We start from the raw sequence: 17,793 nt of genomic DNA on the forward strand, positions 1-17,793 counted from the left end.
CAATCATCTGCTAGGGCTATCCTAGACATATACTAATTATTACCAATGTGGGAAACCATAGAGACTATGTTTCTTTGGGTCTGGCTCACTTCACTTAGTATAATTTTTTCCCAAGTCTTTCTATTTCCTTACGAATGAGACAATGACGTTCTTTCTGATGGAAGCATAGAATACCTTTGTGTATATGTACCTCAATTTGTTGATCCAATTTGTTGAGGGGCATCTGGGTTGGCTCCATAGTCACAACTTTTTTGAATGTCTTCAACCTGCAGTTTGTTGCAGTTGGTTGTGGGACCTGTGGATATGGAAGACTGATTTTACAGAAAAAGATAAACAGGAAGGAAAAAAATTCAATCAGAGGAATGCTATAAAAGAAAATGTCCAAATTGTTAACAAAACTCATGAAAGATGCTAAAGATTATTACACATTAGGGAAATGTAAATTAAAATCACAATGGAATACACTAAATATCCACAAGGATGGCTAAAATTAAAAACAAATGTGGCTTATACCTATAATCCTAGCTACTCAAGAGGCTGAGATCTGAAAATTACAACAGAAATTTCACAGCAATTTTCATGCTTTGTGTTAGCCAATATATAAGATTAAAAGAAAGGGGAGAGGCATTATGCATTAATGATGTTATCTGAAGATACCCAGATGTTGTGGGTTCTGTAAGTGTAAGAAAGAAAAGGAAAGAGGATTTGTTGGGTGATATCTTAATCATTTAGGTGAGGCTTCTCTTTGGAATTGAGAATGCTGGGAGGGAGGAGACAGAGAAAGGATTCAGGTGGAGAAATAATCTTGCAGAAAGATAAAAGGAGGGTGTTGCTAACCACAACCAGAGGCAGCAATGGGGCCCAAGAAATGAGAAAATGCAGAGTCAGGTATACAGAAAAAAACTTCAATGAGGACCAGAGGTCCCAAGGCTCACTGCCAACTGGGCTCTGAGTTCCCACAAGCAAGCATACGTATTTATTTGAGCTCACAAAGGGAAGGTTACCATGGATACATGCAAAAAATAAAGCATCTATACTGACATTACAATCAGAACCAATACTGAGGTTGTGAGAAACACTGGTTCCTTTATTGTTTAGAGAAAGGAGAGTACAACCTAGGCAAAGTTCAGACAGGTATTCTACTTTATCTAGCCTTCAAGGTCCAGCTAGCTTTCAGTCTGCATCTAGCCTTTAAGGTCTAGTTCTTAGCCCTTCAGGCATTAGGGAAGGAGGGGGGTGGCATTCCATTCTCTTAACCCTCTCCAGAGCTGTTTTAACCCTTCCATGGCTAGCTCTCAGCATTCTGAGTACTGTTGAGGTAGAATTCCAACCTCTCAAACCTTTTACAGGTTTCACAGCTCTGCTTCAGAGTTCCCCACAAGAGAAGTGAAAGAAACTGCTAAGTATGGAGGTTCCTCAATAGACTAAACATAGAGCTCCCCTATGATCCAGCAATCCCACTCCTGGGCATATACCCAAATGTCCACAAACAAGGCCATACTAAAGTTACCAGAACAACCATGTTCATTGCAGTATTATTTGCCATAATGAAAATATGGAACCAATCAGATGCCCATCAGAAGATGAATGGATCAATAAGATATGGTATACACACACACACACACACACACACACACACACACACACACACCATAGAGTTCTATGCCTCCATCAGAAAGAATGACATTACCCAATTTGTAAGGAAATGGAAAGAACTGGAAAACAATTATTAAGTGAAGTAAGCTAAATCCAAAGAAAAGTAGGTTGCATGGCTTCCCTCATATGTAAGAACTGGAATATGTCTATGATATTCTCAACAGGGGATCTCAACAACCCAATTGCTTAATACATAGGATCATATACAATGAAGTGTACCTACATGAACGCCAAGATATATAGAAACAAGAGCTTCTTATTATGTACCATGCATAGTTTTCTTATTTTTTATATTTTTTTCTTTCATCTCTTAATTGTCTGCACTTCGTACCTTGTATATAAGATTATTCAACCAGGGGAAGGGAAAGGGAATCAGAAACAGCAGGTCAAAGGACCAACTAACACAACAGTGATACTCACTTAACAAAAGGTTGGCTATCAACCTTTCAATTTTGGGGGAGAGGAGAATAGGGAGTGGTAAGTGAGAAAAAATGAAGGATGGTGTAACATTGTCTAAAAACAAACGTAATCATTACCTTACTTATATAACTATAACCCCTCTTCTGATCACATTTTCAATAAAGACAAAATTTTTAAATAAAAAAAAAAGAAACTGCCAAGGACAACTCCCAAGGAGCAGTCACTGTAATGAGATTAACAAAGCTAATTTCTTCTCAGAAAAAATATATATGATCAGGATATGGTGTCACACACCATTAATCTCCAGTGTGATGACAATCTAGCTATATGAGTCCCTGACTAAAAAAACAATTAGGAACTACGTTGTAGACCATTCCTTTTCCTCTCCCTCCCAATGTTATTTATATCATTCATTGTACATGTCTTACTCTTACTCAATCCATTTGCCAACATTGGAACATTTTTAATTTTTCCATCATGTTAGTATATTTAACTGCTCTATGCTACAGCTACCTATTCTCTTAATTTCTTGTTGTCATCAACCCTGCTTTGGTTGAAGTTTTAACCATGAAAAGTCTCCACCAGGCTGACCCCACAGTTCCATGCAAGCACACAGAGGTGGGCTTAGCACTGAACATTCAAATGCAATAGTCTGAGGCTTTGGCAGCTCTGTGGATTCCATGTGCTAGGCCTCTGTGGATGAAAGAGGTCTTCAGCTGTTCTGTTGCACAGTTTAGGTAGCAGGGTACTATTTGTGTTAACAATATATGCACATGTACTTGAGTGTGTATCTGTGTGTGTGGTTCCATATTTGTACCGATGAAGAATATCTCTGCAGGACACATAAGGAGAACTAAAGTGTAGTTGGGAGAGATGAGTGAGGACAATGAAAGGGGTGGCATTGATTAAGATGCATTGCACTCAAACTGACATGTTGAATTGAAATCACTTTGTACAACTAAAGGATAATAAGCATAATCAGAAATGAATTTTTACAAAGAGCTGTGACCAAACTAGCAGTTGTTTCTGGAAAATGGAAAGGCATATTGTAACCTTAGTGGGTGGAAAAATTTCTATATTACTAACTTGTCAGTTCCTTTTCAACATTTTCATCACATGACTCTATTACATATTTCCAAAATTGAATGAAACAATATAAATAAATATTCATGCCACATGACAATTTAGCTTCTGTGTAAATTGCCTGAGGAAGCTCTCAAAGAGCGCAAAATATCACCTAGTTCATAAAGGTGGAACACTAGGAACAACCCAAATTCTTAGCAACATGAGACTGCGTGTTGAAGTATGGAATAGCATGTAGCAGTTAAATAGAATAAAGATACAGATCCAGCACAGACATGGAAGCACTCAAAAACATGTTGGTTAGAAAGACAGCATAATATGTAGTTAGCATACACTGAAAGTATATAGGGGGACTAGAAAGATACCAAATACCCAATTGGGGGAAGGTAGGTAATGTAAGGGCTTCCTCTAGACCTGTAATATTTCATTTCTTCAAAATAACCACCGAAAAAGGAAATAAGACAAGATTTTTGATTCTGAAGGATAGAAATACAATTTTGTTCTTTTACTTGCATGTTACCATATTTCAAGTATTTCTGGAAATTGAAATACAAGTGAAGTACACATATCCAGCCGAAACCCTTCACATATATTCTTTTATTGCCTCTAAAAAGTTAAATGTACCTGGATAAGCACAAATAAATCTGATAAGCCAGTTTACCAAAAAAAAAAAAAAAGTCAAGTAAATGCTAAGGCTTATTATGACTATGACTTTTGAAAAACGTTTATATTAGAGGTTAAGGTTTAAAACCTTGGAAGCTAGTTTCTCATGTGGTATTTCAGATGACACAAGAGGATACAACTATTGGCACAGAGGATACAGGGAGGAACTGTAGTGAGCAGTGCTTATTACAGCAGGACTTCTGCCACGCCCATTTCTTCACTTCCAAGCACCTCTTCCTTCCCAGTTCACTTAGTAGATCCTCTTGGGAGTGGAGGGGGAGGCAGGAAGATTTGCCGTGGGGCACTGCTTTTCACAGTACCTCTTTACTCATTTCAGAAGATAGTATAATATATAGGTGGAGCTTTGGGATACCTTCTTAAAGTCCCGAGTCTCCAGGCTTTGCTGAGACACTTTGGTTCTTGCCCAGCAAGGGAGTAAGTAGTCAAAATGATCCCTGGGGGCTTGACGGAGGCCAGACCTGCTACTCCAGAAATCCAGGAGATCGCTGATCAGGTGAGTTGATGCCTGTCAGGAAAAGGGTGGATTTGAAAATCTCATAATCTATCTAACCCTGTGTTTTAAAAAGGGTGGATGAATATGAAACCCAGAGTATTGGCAAAGGTGGGGGTTTGTTCAAACTTTTGTGCAGCTCAAAAGAATACAGAGCCTTTCAGATGGACCTCCAATAATCCCAGCACTACAAGAGTGACCTCAAGGCTCCAACACATAGCTGTTGTATTGGCTCATCCATAAAGCTTATACTTAAATGTGGGAATGTAGGAATACTAATTTAAAGACTTGTGAAGTTTGTCCAATCTCATTAAGTGAAGCGGACATGTAATGAAAGCCTAAGGTGGCTAACAACTGGATGAGCTAGACTTTGAATGCATTGTAGGGGGATTATTTTTTAATGGGTTGAATGAAGTACAGTATTACAAAGATAACCAATTTTAAACTTATTTCACATTTGCCTAAATATAGAGTATTTTCATCTTTTAGCAAAGATTAAATTAATTAGGAAAACAAGTAACGTAGCCCATGGTAGCCCGTGGTAATTCCAGGATTCTGCTAAATTAATTGGAGTAAATAGAACTCATGATGCTTCCTTGCAAGTTGAGACATTTTTCTTCATTAGCTTCATTGCTTCATTAGCTATCACCTATACAATGAAAAGTTATGGTTTTTGTACAGTTTCTAAAAAGAAAATACATATAAATGACCACTATAGGTTTGTAATTGGTTGCTCTGTGCTCTCACATCATTCCTTCTTGTTCTCTCTCTGTCTTTCTGTCTCTGAATTGTTATTGTGATACTGGAAAACCAGATCTGCTTTGTTGTTGTTGTTTGTGCATAGAAGAGCTATGATCCTTTATGTTTAGAGCACTGAAAAGTCTGGAGGGGACTAGATAATATGAAGTCAATACTACTTTGAATCCCTGTATCAAACTGTTGTTCTTGAGTTTGGTCCGGCATGTGAGTCACCTATTACTCTTGATAAAAAGCTGGTTGTGACTGAGGAGGGCTGGATGGGCCTGAAATTCTGCATTTCTACCAGCTCTAAGCTGCTGCTACTGCTACTACTACTATCCATGACCTCTCTTGCCTACAAGGCAAGAGATGTACAATATCCTGAAAGGCCTATTGGAAATAGAGTATTTGTTTGCTTTATTCATTTGTTCATTTATTCATTGAGCCAGGGAATTGAATCCAGGGCTTGTGCTTGCTGGGCAAGAGCTCTTTCACTTGAGCCAGGTCCCCATCTCCTGATGGAGTTTCAAAAATAGGCTGTGAAATATAAATTCTACACAGAAGATGATCATATTTATGGGCACACAGGTAAATTTGAGGGATTTGGAAGGCATCTTATATGGGCCTTGGTGAAAAGAATCATCATGTTTTCTTTATATTATATAATTATAAGAAAATTGCCAAGTGAAAAGAAAGACAATATTCAATTTGTATAAAAGTTTAAAGTAAAATATTTTTTAAATCCCCAAACAAAGAAATATAAATTCTAAAAATATTTTATTTAAGGAAAAATTATAACACTTCTTGTCCCATCAGTCTCAACTGTAACACCTAATTGAAATCAGGTGCATGAAAATGATCTGAAAAAAAATATGCCTACATCAAGTGTCATCATCATTAACTTTGTTGCCTGAAATCATCCCTCATCCTGAAAAACGCCCCTGGAATTCTCTAGAACCAGAGCCATAGGAAGAACAAAATAGAGGCTCAGTGTACAGAAAGTACAGGAGATTTTAATAATTTTCAAAAGCTTGTTTCCTATTTAGCTAGAATATGTTTTTTGAAATGAGATCTCACTATGTCACTCAGGTTGGTCTTAAATTCTTGTGCTCTGTTGATCCTCTCACCTTAGCCTCCCTAGTACCTGGGACTACGGACGTGTGCCACTATAACTGGCTAAAGTGATTTTTTGTTGTTTAAAATAAGAAGATACCAGAAGAGCTTACATAGTTAACATAATTAATTTGAAAATGTGTTCTTGCTGCTTACCTCTGGCCCCAGGGTTTTTGTCAGACAGGTAGATTGAGAAATGGGCAGTACCAATGGTAATCTTATCCTAGAAAGGAGCTTTGAAGTTTTATAAACCTTACCTTCCATTCACCCTCTCATTTCCCTTCATAATTCTGGAGCAGGTAGGGAAGGAATTTGTCCAGTTATCAGATGGAAAAAAAATCAAGGCCCAAAGTGTCAGTTGGTTAAGAAATCAGCCTATAAAGTGCCAACACATAAAAAAGCTTTGTGGGGTAGGAGAAATAAGAGAGGAGGCAACGTGGCAAACTTACTTTCTATGTATAAGCCCTGTCCTCATATTTAAATCCCTGTGGGAAATGCATATCAACAAATTATTTCATGGTAGGGTCTGCTATGTGTCTAGCGTTGTGCTAAATATTATAGAAGCTATATTATGGCTATGAGTTAACAGTGTAAAAGTTGGGTAGTCAAGATGTCTAGGACATAATATAAAGCAATACCCAGTTAAGTATTTTGTCATAGCCATAAGTTTGGACCAGAAAGGATGCAGAGAGTGACTAATTGCAATGTGAAGTTCAGGTGTCAAAATCCCTGTAATCACAAATCTGCTCTCTCTCACAGGAGATAGCCTTAGGGGACAATTCCCAGTGGAGAACTTGAAAATAGAGTAGTCTGTTTATTGACTACTTCAGTTGGCACTTTCCCACCAATTATGTCAATTATTTCCCTGCAAATATCCTCCAGAGGCAAATATTATTGAAAGCCCTTGAGAAATTAGGAAATGGAAGCAACTCCTACAAGATTATAGCTTTGGTTGGGTCTCCATGCAGAGTCAGGTAAAAGGGTAGGTATTGGTAATTACACACCTAGCAGGATTTGAAGTGGGGTTCCCAAGGAAGCCCTTGGCTGCCTGTCACTTTATAGCTGTGCTCCTTGAATGTTTTTTTCTTTTATTATCTTTAAGTAGTTGCACCACAGAGTTTCAATTCAACAAATCAGTTTATAGGAACAAGGCTCCTTGATCAATGTCATCCCTTCCATAAAGCTTCTTAAATCTTTGAATACATTTGTGATTTTTTAAAAAAGCACCTTAACATTCAAATGTTCGTAGAATAGCTGAAGACAGTCAGGTTTATCTGTCCTTATCAAAGAACTTTTTAGTGGAAGGCCAGCTGAAGGAAGAATCCCACTAGGGAGGGAAGAAAAGAAGGAAAAGGGGGCCAGGCTCCAGGGGCTCATGCCTGTAATCCTAGTTACTCAGGAGGCTGAGATCTGAGGACCACATTTCAAAGCCGCCCGGAGCAGAAACATCTGAGACTCTTATCTCCAGTTAGTCATCAAAGAACTGGAAGTGGAGCTGTGGCTCAAGTGAGAGAGCACTAACTGGCCTTGAGCAAAAAAGCCTGGGCCCTGAATTCAAGACCTAGAATGCACACACACACACACACACACACACACACACACGCATACACACATGCACATACACACACAGAAAAACCAAATAAAAGGTCATCACACAAAGAGAAGAAGGTATCACAGAAAAGAGATAACTGTATGTTCCAGCAATTTGACATCAGGATGAAGGAGGGATGTTGAATAAGATCAGAACAAATGGAAAGGAAAGTACAGAGCTTACAACTGAGAAGACTTGAGTATTTTTGAAAACAGAAGGCAGGAAAAACAGGCCAAACGGTCACTGTGGTATGAGAAGGATGGTAAAAATCACTTGGGAATAGTATATACTTGGAAGAAACCCTTTCCCTCTTCCATGACTCTCTGTATCCATTGAGATCATTGTTGTATCAGTCTTTCCTACTTTAAGAGACAGGTTGTCACAAAGGAAAATAACCATGACCTTCTCATTCGAAAGAAGATGGTTATATAGACAGTATAGTGTGCGTTGCAATGGGGGAAGGAGGGCATAAAAATACCCTGACCTCAGAGAAATTCACAATATAGATTGGAGGAAAGAGACACATGGAATGAAATAAAAAGCTTTCCATGACCCCACCCATAAGAAGCGGTAATCAGTGCAATGGAGGACCAAGTGGATAGCCCAATCAGCAAAAGCCTTCAGATCGTTGTTATCGTATACGTTTAGTACTACTGGTTAAGAATTCTGTTTATGTGAAGAGAAGAATGTTATTTTAATAATTACTTTTAGAAATAAGGGCTAAGGGGCTGGGAATGTGGCTTAGCTGTAGAGTGCTTGCCTAGCATGCATGAAGCCCTGGGTTTGATTCCTCAGCACCACATAAACAGAAAAAGCCAAAGTGGTGCGCTGTGTGCCAAGTGGTAGAGTGCTAGCCTTGAACAGAAAGAAGCCAGCCAGGGATAGTGCTCAGACCCTGAGTTCAAGCCCCGGGACTGGCAAAAATAAAAAAAAATTAAAAAAGAAGGGCTATGATTACTCTTGCAAGTGTGCATATACACCACACATACAAACACACACCCTTAAGTCATGAACATGATTGCTGAATACCATTCTTGACAAATATGTAAAGCATGATTTGTGTTGGCCAGATACCACACAAACACCTCATCTGCACCCCATCCTGGGTACACCCTGGAGGTTGTTACCATGCCATGCTTCTCACCTGATCTACAAATATTTGTTTCCCGATCTGAGCTCAGCTGCCTTGCCAGTCATCTGTTCCACTGCTCCACCCCCTAAACCTGCCATTCAGCCACACCAGAATCTTCTAGGCACTCACCCTACTGCCTTCACAACATGCCTGGGCTCTCACGGTCTCTTATCCACCACAAGAGGTTTCATCCACTCCTCCACCCCGATCCCATGACCCTGTGAGCTTGGAGATTCCAGCCCTCAATTAGAGAGAGATCATTCCCACAAACCCACTTCCTCCTCAGCTCCTCTGCTCCAGGATAGGAGAACTCTATACAGGAAGATGCAAAGCCATGGACAAAGCTTACCATGACAGCACTATGAACTCCTGCCAAACAACCGCAGCAGGTCCCCACCTCCTTCCCACCATGCTTTTGATACCTTCCTAGTGTTTGAAACCACAAAGACCCTCTGCCATCAGAAATAGCTATACAAAACACACAGAAGATTTCATCAAAGCATGTTACCTCTCCACAGGAGGATGGACTACCATTACTGTCCCTAGAGCTACGCAGGCACACTAGGCCAGAGTGGTCTGCTCGGTGTTTTATCCTAACCCCTAGGGGTGATGTTGTCTCTTCTCCTGGTTGCTGCTGCTGCTGCTGTTGTTATTTTACAATTGGCTACCAGGGAGGTGACATAATACAGGGAAATTAAAAGGCACTCTAGCCATCTGTGAAAGGCTCCTACCAGAGGTGGGGTGGGGTGGGGTGGCTGTACTTTTGGAGGCAAAGTCACACATTCTTCTTGTCATAGCTGGCTGGAATGGGACTGAGAATGGGACTGGGAATGAGGCTGGGAATGGTTATAGTTTGAGGAGGTTGGTAAAGCCTGTGGAAAGTTCCTCCTGAAGTTTCCACTTAAGGACAGTCTATTCTTTGAACTCCACGAGTGTGGACTCACACACTTAACATGGCTGGCTGGTTACAAACAGCATAGATGGTAGTTACAATTAAAGTAAAAAAGCCTCAGGCCCTGAGTCCAAGGCCCAGGACTGGCAAAAAAATAAATAAATAAATAAATAACAAAGTAAAAAAGAAAATAATCCAGTGCAGAATAGTGACTGGTTATGAGATGACGATATTTTTGTTTGATGGAAAAAATTGGCTTTTTGAAACCACTAGCAACCTGCACCTCTTCTCCCCTGGGTTTCTCAACCTCTCCTTCCCCATGGTCCCTTACTTCCTATTTGGTAAGAAAATCCCCCAATTTACCTAATATCCCACTGGATCTCATTACGCTCTCTAGTCCTAGACTCTGCCTCCTTTATTCAGCCTCTCCTCTTCTCTCTCTTTTTTTTTTTTCTTTTTTTTTTTTTTTTTGCGCCAGTCCTGGACCTTGGACTCAGGGCCTGAGCACTGTCCCTGGCTTCTTTTTGCTCAAGGCTAGCACAGCGCCACTTCTGGCCATTTTCTATATATGTGGTGCTGGGGAATCGAACCCAGGGCTTCATGTATACGAGACAAGCGCTCTTGCCACTAGGCCATATTCCCAGCCCCAACTCTCCTCTTCTCTCTCACCAAGTGATTTCATTTCTTAAATCTTGGATCCTTTCCCCTATATTTCTTTCTTTAAAACATACCAGATGACTAATGTTCACAGACACATCCATTAGCCCTACTGTCTTTTCACACTAAAACCCAAATTCTCAGTTCTTACTGTAAAAGTCCCTCAAATGTAGCCTATCAACATTGCTACCATCATCTTCTAACCATTCTCCCCTAAAGTATGCATGGACCAAATACTTCTGAAAAAGTGATGGCATTAGGAGAAAAACATGAATGCTAGGTGGCATATGGCTCAGATCTTCAGATCCTAGTAAGCTACCAGCTTATCAAGATCCACATTCTACAGCAATAAGAAATAAGAACAGCTCAAACAAATCTTCAGTGACTGTATTTAACCAGCTGTTCCTCCCTGCTAGACTTCTTCCTTAGACAGAGGACCACTAACAAACCTATCCTGCTTCCTCTAGCACTCCTACCACCTCCTCACATGGCAGACTGAGGAAGGGAACAGGAGGTAGGTGGTATAGCAGAAGAAACTGGGCAAGAGAGAGATCATAGCAGCCTCTAGCACAGCAAGCACAGCTGAGTGCACAAATGAAGAGTAGATAGTGAACATTTGTGGGTCAGGACCAGTTTACATGTTGAATTTGAGATTCTCTAACTCCCTTTCTCCGAGCTGATTTAGCAGGGCTGGCATCTAAGCTACTAGACATCATTTGTAGACAGAGTACTGGCCCTCTGACAATGCTCACAATTTCTTGTGTTGGGGTTGAACTGAGGGATTTGTACTCACACTTGGCCTTTTTGCTCAGTTAGAATTCTACTTCTTGAGCTATACTTCTACTTCTGCCTTTTGGTAGTTAATTGACAATAAGAGTCTCTTAGTCTTTTCTTTCCCTGGATGGCTTTGCACTGAATTTCTCAGATCTCAACCTCCTAAGTGGCTAGGATTACAGACATGAGCCACCACTTCCCAGCCAATGTCTGCATTTTAATCTTTGAACCTTTGAACACGTTGCATTACAAGGCAAAGGAATTTCGTAGATGTGATTAGGTTGAGATGGGAAGATTGTCCTGGATTATCTGGGTGTGCCCAGTGTAATTACAAGATCTTTATAAGAACTGTACACCAATCCTGTGTTCTGGTTCGTACGTGTATTTCTTACAGAGGTTCAGATGAGCAATTCTGAAATTGTTTTATGATTATATTAGAAATAGTCAAGTAAATTCACTGTGAATACTGGGAACAAGGGTTCATTCTCAATGTTTGAGAAAGAAGTTTCAAATAATATAAAGGGCAAAGCAAATGTATTATGTGGTGTTAGCTTTTAATTTGAGGAATGTGCACTAAGAGAACATCAGTTACTAACAGCAGTGGAAGTCAGACAAACCCAAATGGAGGCACATTGTACAAGTTAACAGTCCAGTATTCTTCCAAGGTGTCAAGGTTATGAAGGGCTAAGAAAGATCCAAGGTCACAATCCATAGTGTAGGGGACTGAGGAGACACGATAATAAATGTTAAGTAGGATCCTTGGTGGGATCCTGAAGCAGAAAAGGGAAATTTTGGAAACAACAGACAAAAACCCTAATGAGATTTATAAACCACTTAATAGTACTAGTCCATGTTAATTTCCTGGATTTGATGATTTTACCATGAGTTTCTAAAACAGAAACATTAGGGGAAGTTGTGAATGCTATAAATATAAATCTAGGAACTTTTTTTCAACCTTTTCCTTCCTTCCTTCTTCCCTCCCTCCCTCCCTCCCTCCCTCCCTCCCTCCTTCCTTCCTTCTTTCCTCCCTCCTTCCCTCCCTCCCTCCCTCCTTCCTTCCTTCTTTCCTCCCTCCTTCCCTCCCTCCCTCCCTCCCTTCCTTCCTTCCTTCCTTCCTTCTTTCTTTTTTCCTTTCTTCTTACTTTCCCGGCTCCCTCTCCCTCTACCTCTCTTTCCTTCCTTCTCTTCCTTTCCTCTCCCTCCCTTTCCCCCCCCCCCGCCCCGCCCCACTCCCTCTTCTCTCTTTCTGGTGTTGGCATTAGAACTTAAACTCAGGGATTCACAGACTCACTTATGTTTCTTGTTCATGGCTGGTACTCTGCCACCTTCATTTCTGGCTTTCTGCTCATTAACTAGAGATAGAGCTTTGCAGGCCTCTTTGCCCCAGCCGGCTTTAAACCTCAATTCTCCAGATCATAGCCTCCTAAATACTTAGGATTATAGGCATGAGCCACCAGCTGTTGTCTTTATTTTTTTTTTTTGCAACTTTTAGTATGAAATGATCTCAAAACAATTTTTAAAAAACCTAAATAGTAGCCTAGTAACTAAAGAGGCTGACCTCTGAGTATTGAGATATAGAGCCAGTCTGGGCAGAAAAACTGATGAGACTCTTACCTCCAAATAATCAGTAGGGAGCCAGAAATGGAACTGTAGCTCAAGTGGCAATGCCAGCCATGATTGAAAAAGCCAATCAAGAGAACAAAGCCCTGAGTTCAAGACCCAATAATGCAAACAGTTAAATAGTAATTATTGTTTTTACTAACCAAAGATATACATTTATATAATTTATTTCATATTTACCAAAGTGTGACTATATTGCAGTACCATGCAGATTTGAGGGTTATTCATCCTCTTAAAGACGGGTGTTTCCTATTGAAATACTGTTTTTCTACCGAAAAGCAGCTCATAGATATTATTACTGTCTTTGAGGACTTTTAGGACTATTATATTTACAGATTTGTAAGTCACAGAGTTCAAAACAGCCTTTTAAATTATTATTTTACAACCATGTGTAAATTGTACAAAAGGAGTTTCATTGTGTATCTTTGTGTGGGCACTACTACATTTTAAATAATTTGTTTTCTATTTTCTTCTTTCCAGGTTAAACAACAACTTGAAGAAAAAACAAATGAGACTTATGAGGAATTTGAAGCTGTAGAGTATAAAAGTCAAGTTGTGGCTGGAATTATTTTCTACATTAAGGTTAGAGTTTGACATCAAGTTTTGTGCTCATAGATATTATATTAGTCACTTGGTGTAATGGTTATTCTTTCTCTTATTGTATACCGTGTTCTTTCTAGATGGCTTCAATTAAGAGGTTACCACCTTTCAAGTGGTAGCATCAAATCTGACGGATAATGTTATATATGTTTTTGTGTATGAAATTAGAAAGCTTTTTTTCTTTTCTTTTGGAGGAGGGCAGAACACAGGACCTGTGCTTGCTAGGCATACATTCTACCATTTTAACTGCACCCCTCAGATCCCTTCCTCCTTCCCTCCCTCCCTCCCTCCCTCCCTCCTTCCCTTCCCCCTGTACTTCCTTCCCTTTCACCTCTCTTTCTTTCTCTCTCTCTTTCTTTTTGGCATAGAATCTCACTGTGTTTCAAACCCATGATCTATGGGCCTCAGAGGCCTCCAGAATACAGAAATTATAAGGGTTATGTATGCACCACCACAGGCAACTCCCGAAAGAACTTTTCTGTTGATTACTAAGTGAATTTCCAAAAATTGTGTAGAAAAGGTTTCACTGCATTCCAGGACATGATTTTTTTTTGTGGCTGCTGCCTTTGTATGTAAGGTAGAAGAATAATATAATCATCTCTGCCCAAGGTGTGGGACTGGACAGACAATATCTTGGATTTAAAGAATGATTTAAATCACTGAGAAAATAATTGAAACAACTTTTTGCCCTTTAAATAAGTAGTATGATTAGTATAATTTAAATAATTAGTTTTGTAACTCAAGTAGATCCAACTCATGGCACTTGAAGTATAGTTCAAAGTATTAGACTACTTCAAATATTTTACAGTCTGTTTTATAGCTATATAAAAAATTACTGATGCACTAAACTGGTTCTAATGGAAGAAGGTATCTTTGATGTTCTATAGATGTTTTGAGGGAGACTCAATTCAACAAGTCAGGTATAGATAATATGGGAGAGCCACTATCATCCTTATGTATTGAACAGGTGACAATTCTGATTTTAAAAATAATAACATATTCACATGTATTTGCCTACCCTTTCTTTCAATTCGATCAGGATACAATGTCATTTGTCTCCTTAATAAGTAATTAACCACTTAGATGTAAAATTCTGGGGCTGGGGATATGGCCTAGTGGCAACAGTGCTTGCCTCGTATACATGAAGCCCTAGGTTCGATTCCCCAGCACCACATATATTTAAAAAGGCTAGAAGTGGTGCTGCAGCTCAAGTGGCAGAGTGCTAGCCTTGAGCAAAAAGAAGCCAGGGGACAGTGCTCAGGCCCTGAGTCCAAGGCCCAGGACTGGCAAAAAAAAAAAAAAGGCCAGACATGGTGCTGTGGCTCAAGTGGTAGAATGCTAGCCTTGAGCAAGAAGAAGCCAGGAACAGTGCTCAGGCCTTGAGTTCAAGGCCCAGGACTGGCAAAAAAAAAGATGTAAAATTCTTAAATGTATTCAGGAAAAATAAAGTAAGTAGAGCTAGCCAGCTCTGTATGTGCAAGGTGCAATACTGGGTTAAGCAGTAGACCAGTCCAGTCTCAGAAAATTTGAGTTCCTGGAAAGAGCCATGTGCACAAGAGCCTGAAGTACCTTCAGAAGGTAATGGCATCATTTCCTTCTTTCACAAGCCATCTTCACAGATGGGAAAGTCTTCCCAGGTAAAATGATTTTGTTCAAACATAGGAAATGGGGCAGGGAATATGGCCTAGTGGTAAAGTGCTTGCCTCGTATACATGAAGCCCTGGGTTCGATTCCTCAGCACCACATAGATAGAAAAAGCTGGAAGTGGTGCTGTGGCTCAAATGGTAGAGTGCTAGCCTTGAACAAAAAGAAGCCAGGGACAGTGCTCAGGCTCTGAGTTCAAAACCCCAGGACTGGCAAAAAACAAAACAAAGATAGGAAATGTTCCATCAAAACTGAGTTCATTTAAATACATTTTAATTTATACAAATGCATACATTTCACATATTAACTTCTGCACACATTACTTTGAAAGCTCATCAGGAAACAACTTTGAAAATTTCCTCCCTTCACATCTCTGTTGCCTTATCCAGCTCCCTTTCCCTCTTTTCTGCCCTCAATAATTCTCTGCTGGGATCCAACTACTTACCCCAGTTGCCTCTCTCCTTACTTCATGTAGACTGGGCTATTGCTTCCTTTGCTCTGGAGCCACTCTCCAGATTTAAGGTCTTGCTAGTAATGTGACCCTCTCTGTCTTGAATACCTATCATGAGGCGTGTAAAAACCATGGAGCTTGCTTTCTGACTCTGTTCAACTTGTTCTACTGTCAAAAAACCTGTGTGGTTAAAGGTCTTCACTGTGTTTGAATCCCCTAACTTGCCCAATGGGAATAATACTCTACCGAATGCTTCCATCATGCCAGGTAATATTCTAAAAGCTAGGCATGGACTTGTTCACCCTGCCCCCCCCCCCCCCCCCAAAGCTACGAGACAAATAAAGCTACATCCACTGTGCTACTAATGAGAAAATCAAGCCCTGGAAGGATGAACCAGCAAAGGTCACATGACCATACAATCAGAGCCAGAGTTCAGATCCACAGCTGTATTGTCTCTAATAATGTTTGTAGAGGTTGATGCCATCTGGAGTATAAAACAAGTACTTGTACAAGTTTATAGAAGAAAAAGAACATAGACATTGATCCAGGTACATCCGTAATTCTAGTACTCAGGAGGCTAGCCCATTTGAGGCTAGTCTGCCTGAGCTACAGCAAGACCATATGTAAATAAATAAATAATAACGCAGATGTTAGAATCTAACCAATCCAGGTTCTAATTTTGGCTCTACCATTTACTGGTTGAGATATTTATATAGTAGAAATTTGTTCATCTCTATTAGTCTGCTTCTGTATCTTAAAAATGGATACTTTCACCTTTTTTCAGGCCTATAGTAAGAAATCATGATAGTAGTGTATATAAAGTACTTACCATAATGTCACAGTATCATAGTAAACACTGACAAATGGCATTCATTAAAATTAAGGCAGGAAAGGGACATCAGAGCACAATGAATAACATACATAAGAAACCTTCGTTGATCTCACCACTAATCAAATTCTTACTATGTATACATAGAAAGATCAGATCTATTCAATACCAATGACTTTAGACTCCTTTACTTTACAGGATGCTCCTGCTCCTGGTCAGTCTTTAAATGACCAGAGGGCATTTATAAAGTAGGTTTTCATATAGTATAGGTTTAGGAATCATACATCCCAAATCTTGTAAAAGATTTTCTGAAGAAAATCAATTGTGATTTTCTAATATTTCCCTGTAATGCAAACAAATAGTCGCAATTTTTCAGCCAGAAAATAGAATCACCACAAACACAGGCTGCTATAGTAGTACCATAGTGCTTGCACTCCATGCTTCCATAAAAATAGGATGTAACTCTGTCATTTGTCCCCAGGTTATAATTAACAAAATGAAAAATTAGTCTAGAACTTATCAAGTCTGCCATGCCATTATCTTGCCCTTTCTTTTGTAAAATAAGGTAATGGGTCTACAAAAAACAAGCTAAGAATGCTTCTGTAGGTCTGGAAGTGCTTATCAAGAAAGGCAGTAGAATCTTTACAGTAGAATCTTTACATTTGATACAGGTCCAAATAAATAAACTGCCTCTTTCTTAATATATTTCAGATTCGAGTAGGTGATGGGCGTTATACTCACATAAAAGTATTCAGAAGTCTCCCTGGACAAAATGAGGATTTGAAACTTGTTGCTTATCAGACTGACAAGCATGAGGATGATGAGCTGACTGCCTTTAACTAAACATTCCATAAGTGGCCTGATTTCTTTCATTGGCTGCTGATTAATGGTCCTTGTTCATAGATGCGACCACCAATAAACAAGTATTTCTCTTCAAATGCTTTCTCCAGTTATTTCTCATTTATCATATTAAATGGGAATGATCATTCCTTTATCAAAATCAGTCTTGTTGGTTTATGGTAAAAATTCCAGGCAAGTTGATATCAATTGGAAACTTCATAAAAACTAGCCATTAAAGCAAATGGGAGGGGGGCTGGGAATATGACCTAGTGGCAAGAGTGTTTGCCTCTTATACATGAGGCCCTGGGTTCAATTCCCCAGCACCACATATATAGAAAACAGCCAGAAGTGGCGCTGTGGCTCAAGTGGCAGAGTGCTAGCCTTGAGCAAAAAGAAGCCAAGGACAGTGCTCAGGCCCGAGTCCAAGGCCCAGGACTGGCAAAAAAAAAAAAAAAAGAAAGAAAATGGGACAGAACTCGGGGGTGGGGGGAGGAGGAAGGGTGGGAAAATGCAGCAGTGGAGCTCACTGGACTCGGATTAAGTGAATTATACAACTTTGGTGCCTGGAGACAAGAGGGA

The 17,793-nt window shown here is 39.7% G+C and overlaps 1 protein-coding gene across 1 annotated transcript; it reads left to right on the top strand.

Annotated features, from left to right (window-relative positions):
• Window positions 1-3,789: 3,789 nt before the first annotated feature.
• Window positions 3,790-17,312, top strand: Csta (cystatin A). The gene is made up of 3 exons (XM_048345993.1): window positions 3,790-4,336; window positions 13,331-13,432; window positions 17,086-17,312. Exons 1-3 carry the CDS (start codon window positions 4,271-4,273, stop codon window positions 17,215-17,217), a joined length of 300 nt encoding a protein of 99 aa, XP_048201950.1. The 5' UTR covers window positions 3,790-4,270; the 3' UTR covers window positions 17,218-17,312.
• Window positions 17,313-17,793: the final 481 nt, after the last annotated feature.

Source organism: Perognathus longimembris, chromosome 5 (genome assembly GCF_023159225.1).
Source record: "Perognathus longimembris pacificus isolate PPM17 chromosome 5, ASM2315922v1, whole genome shotgun sequence".
NCBI classification, from domain to species: Eukaryota; Metazoa; Chordata; class Mammalia; order Rodentia; family Heteromyidae; genus Perognathus; species Perognathus longimembris.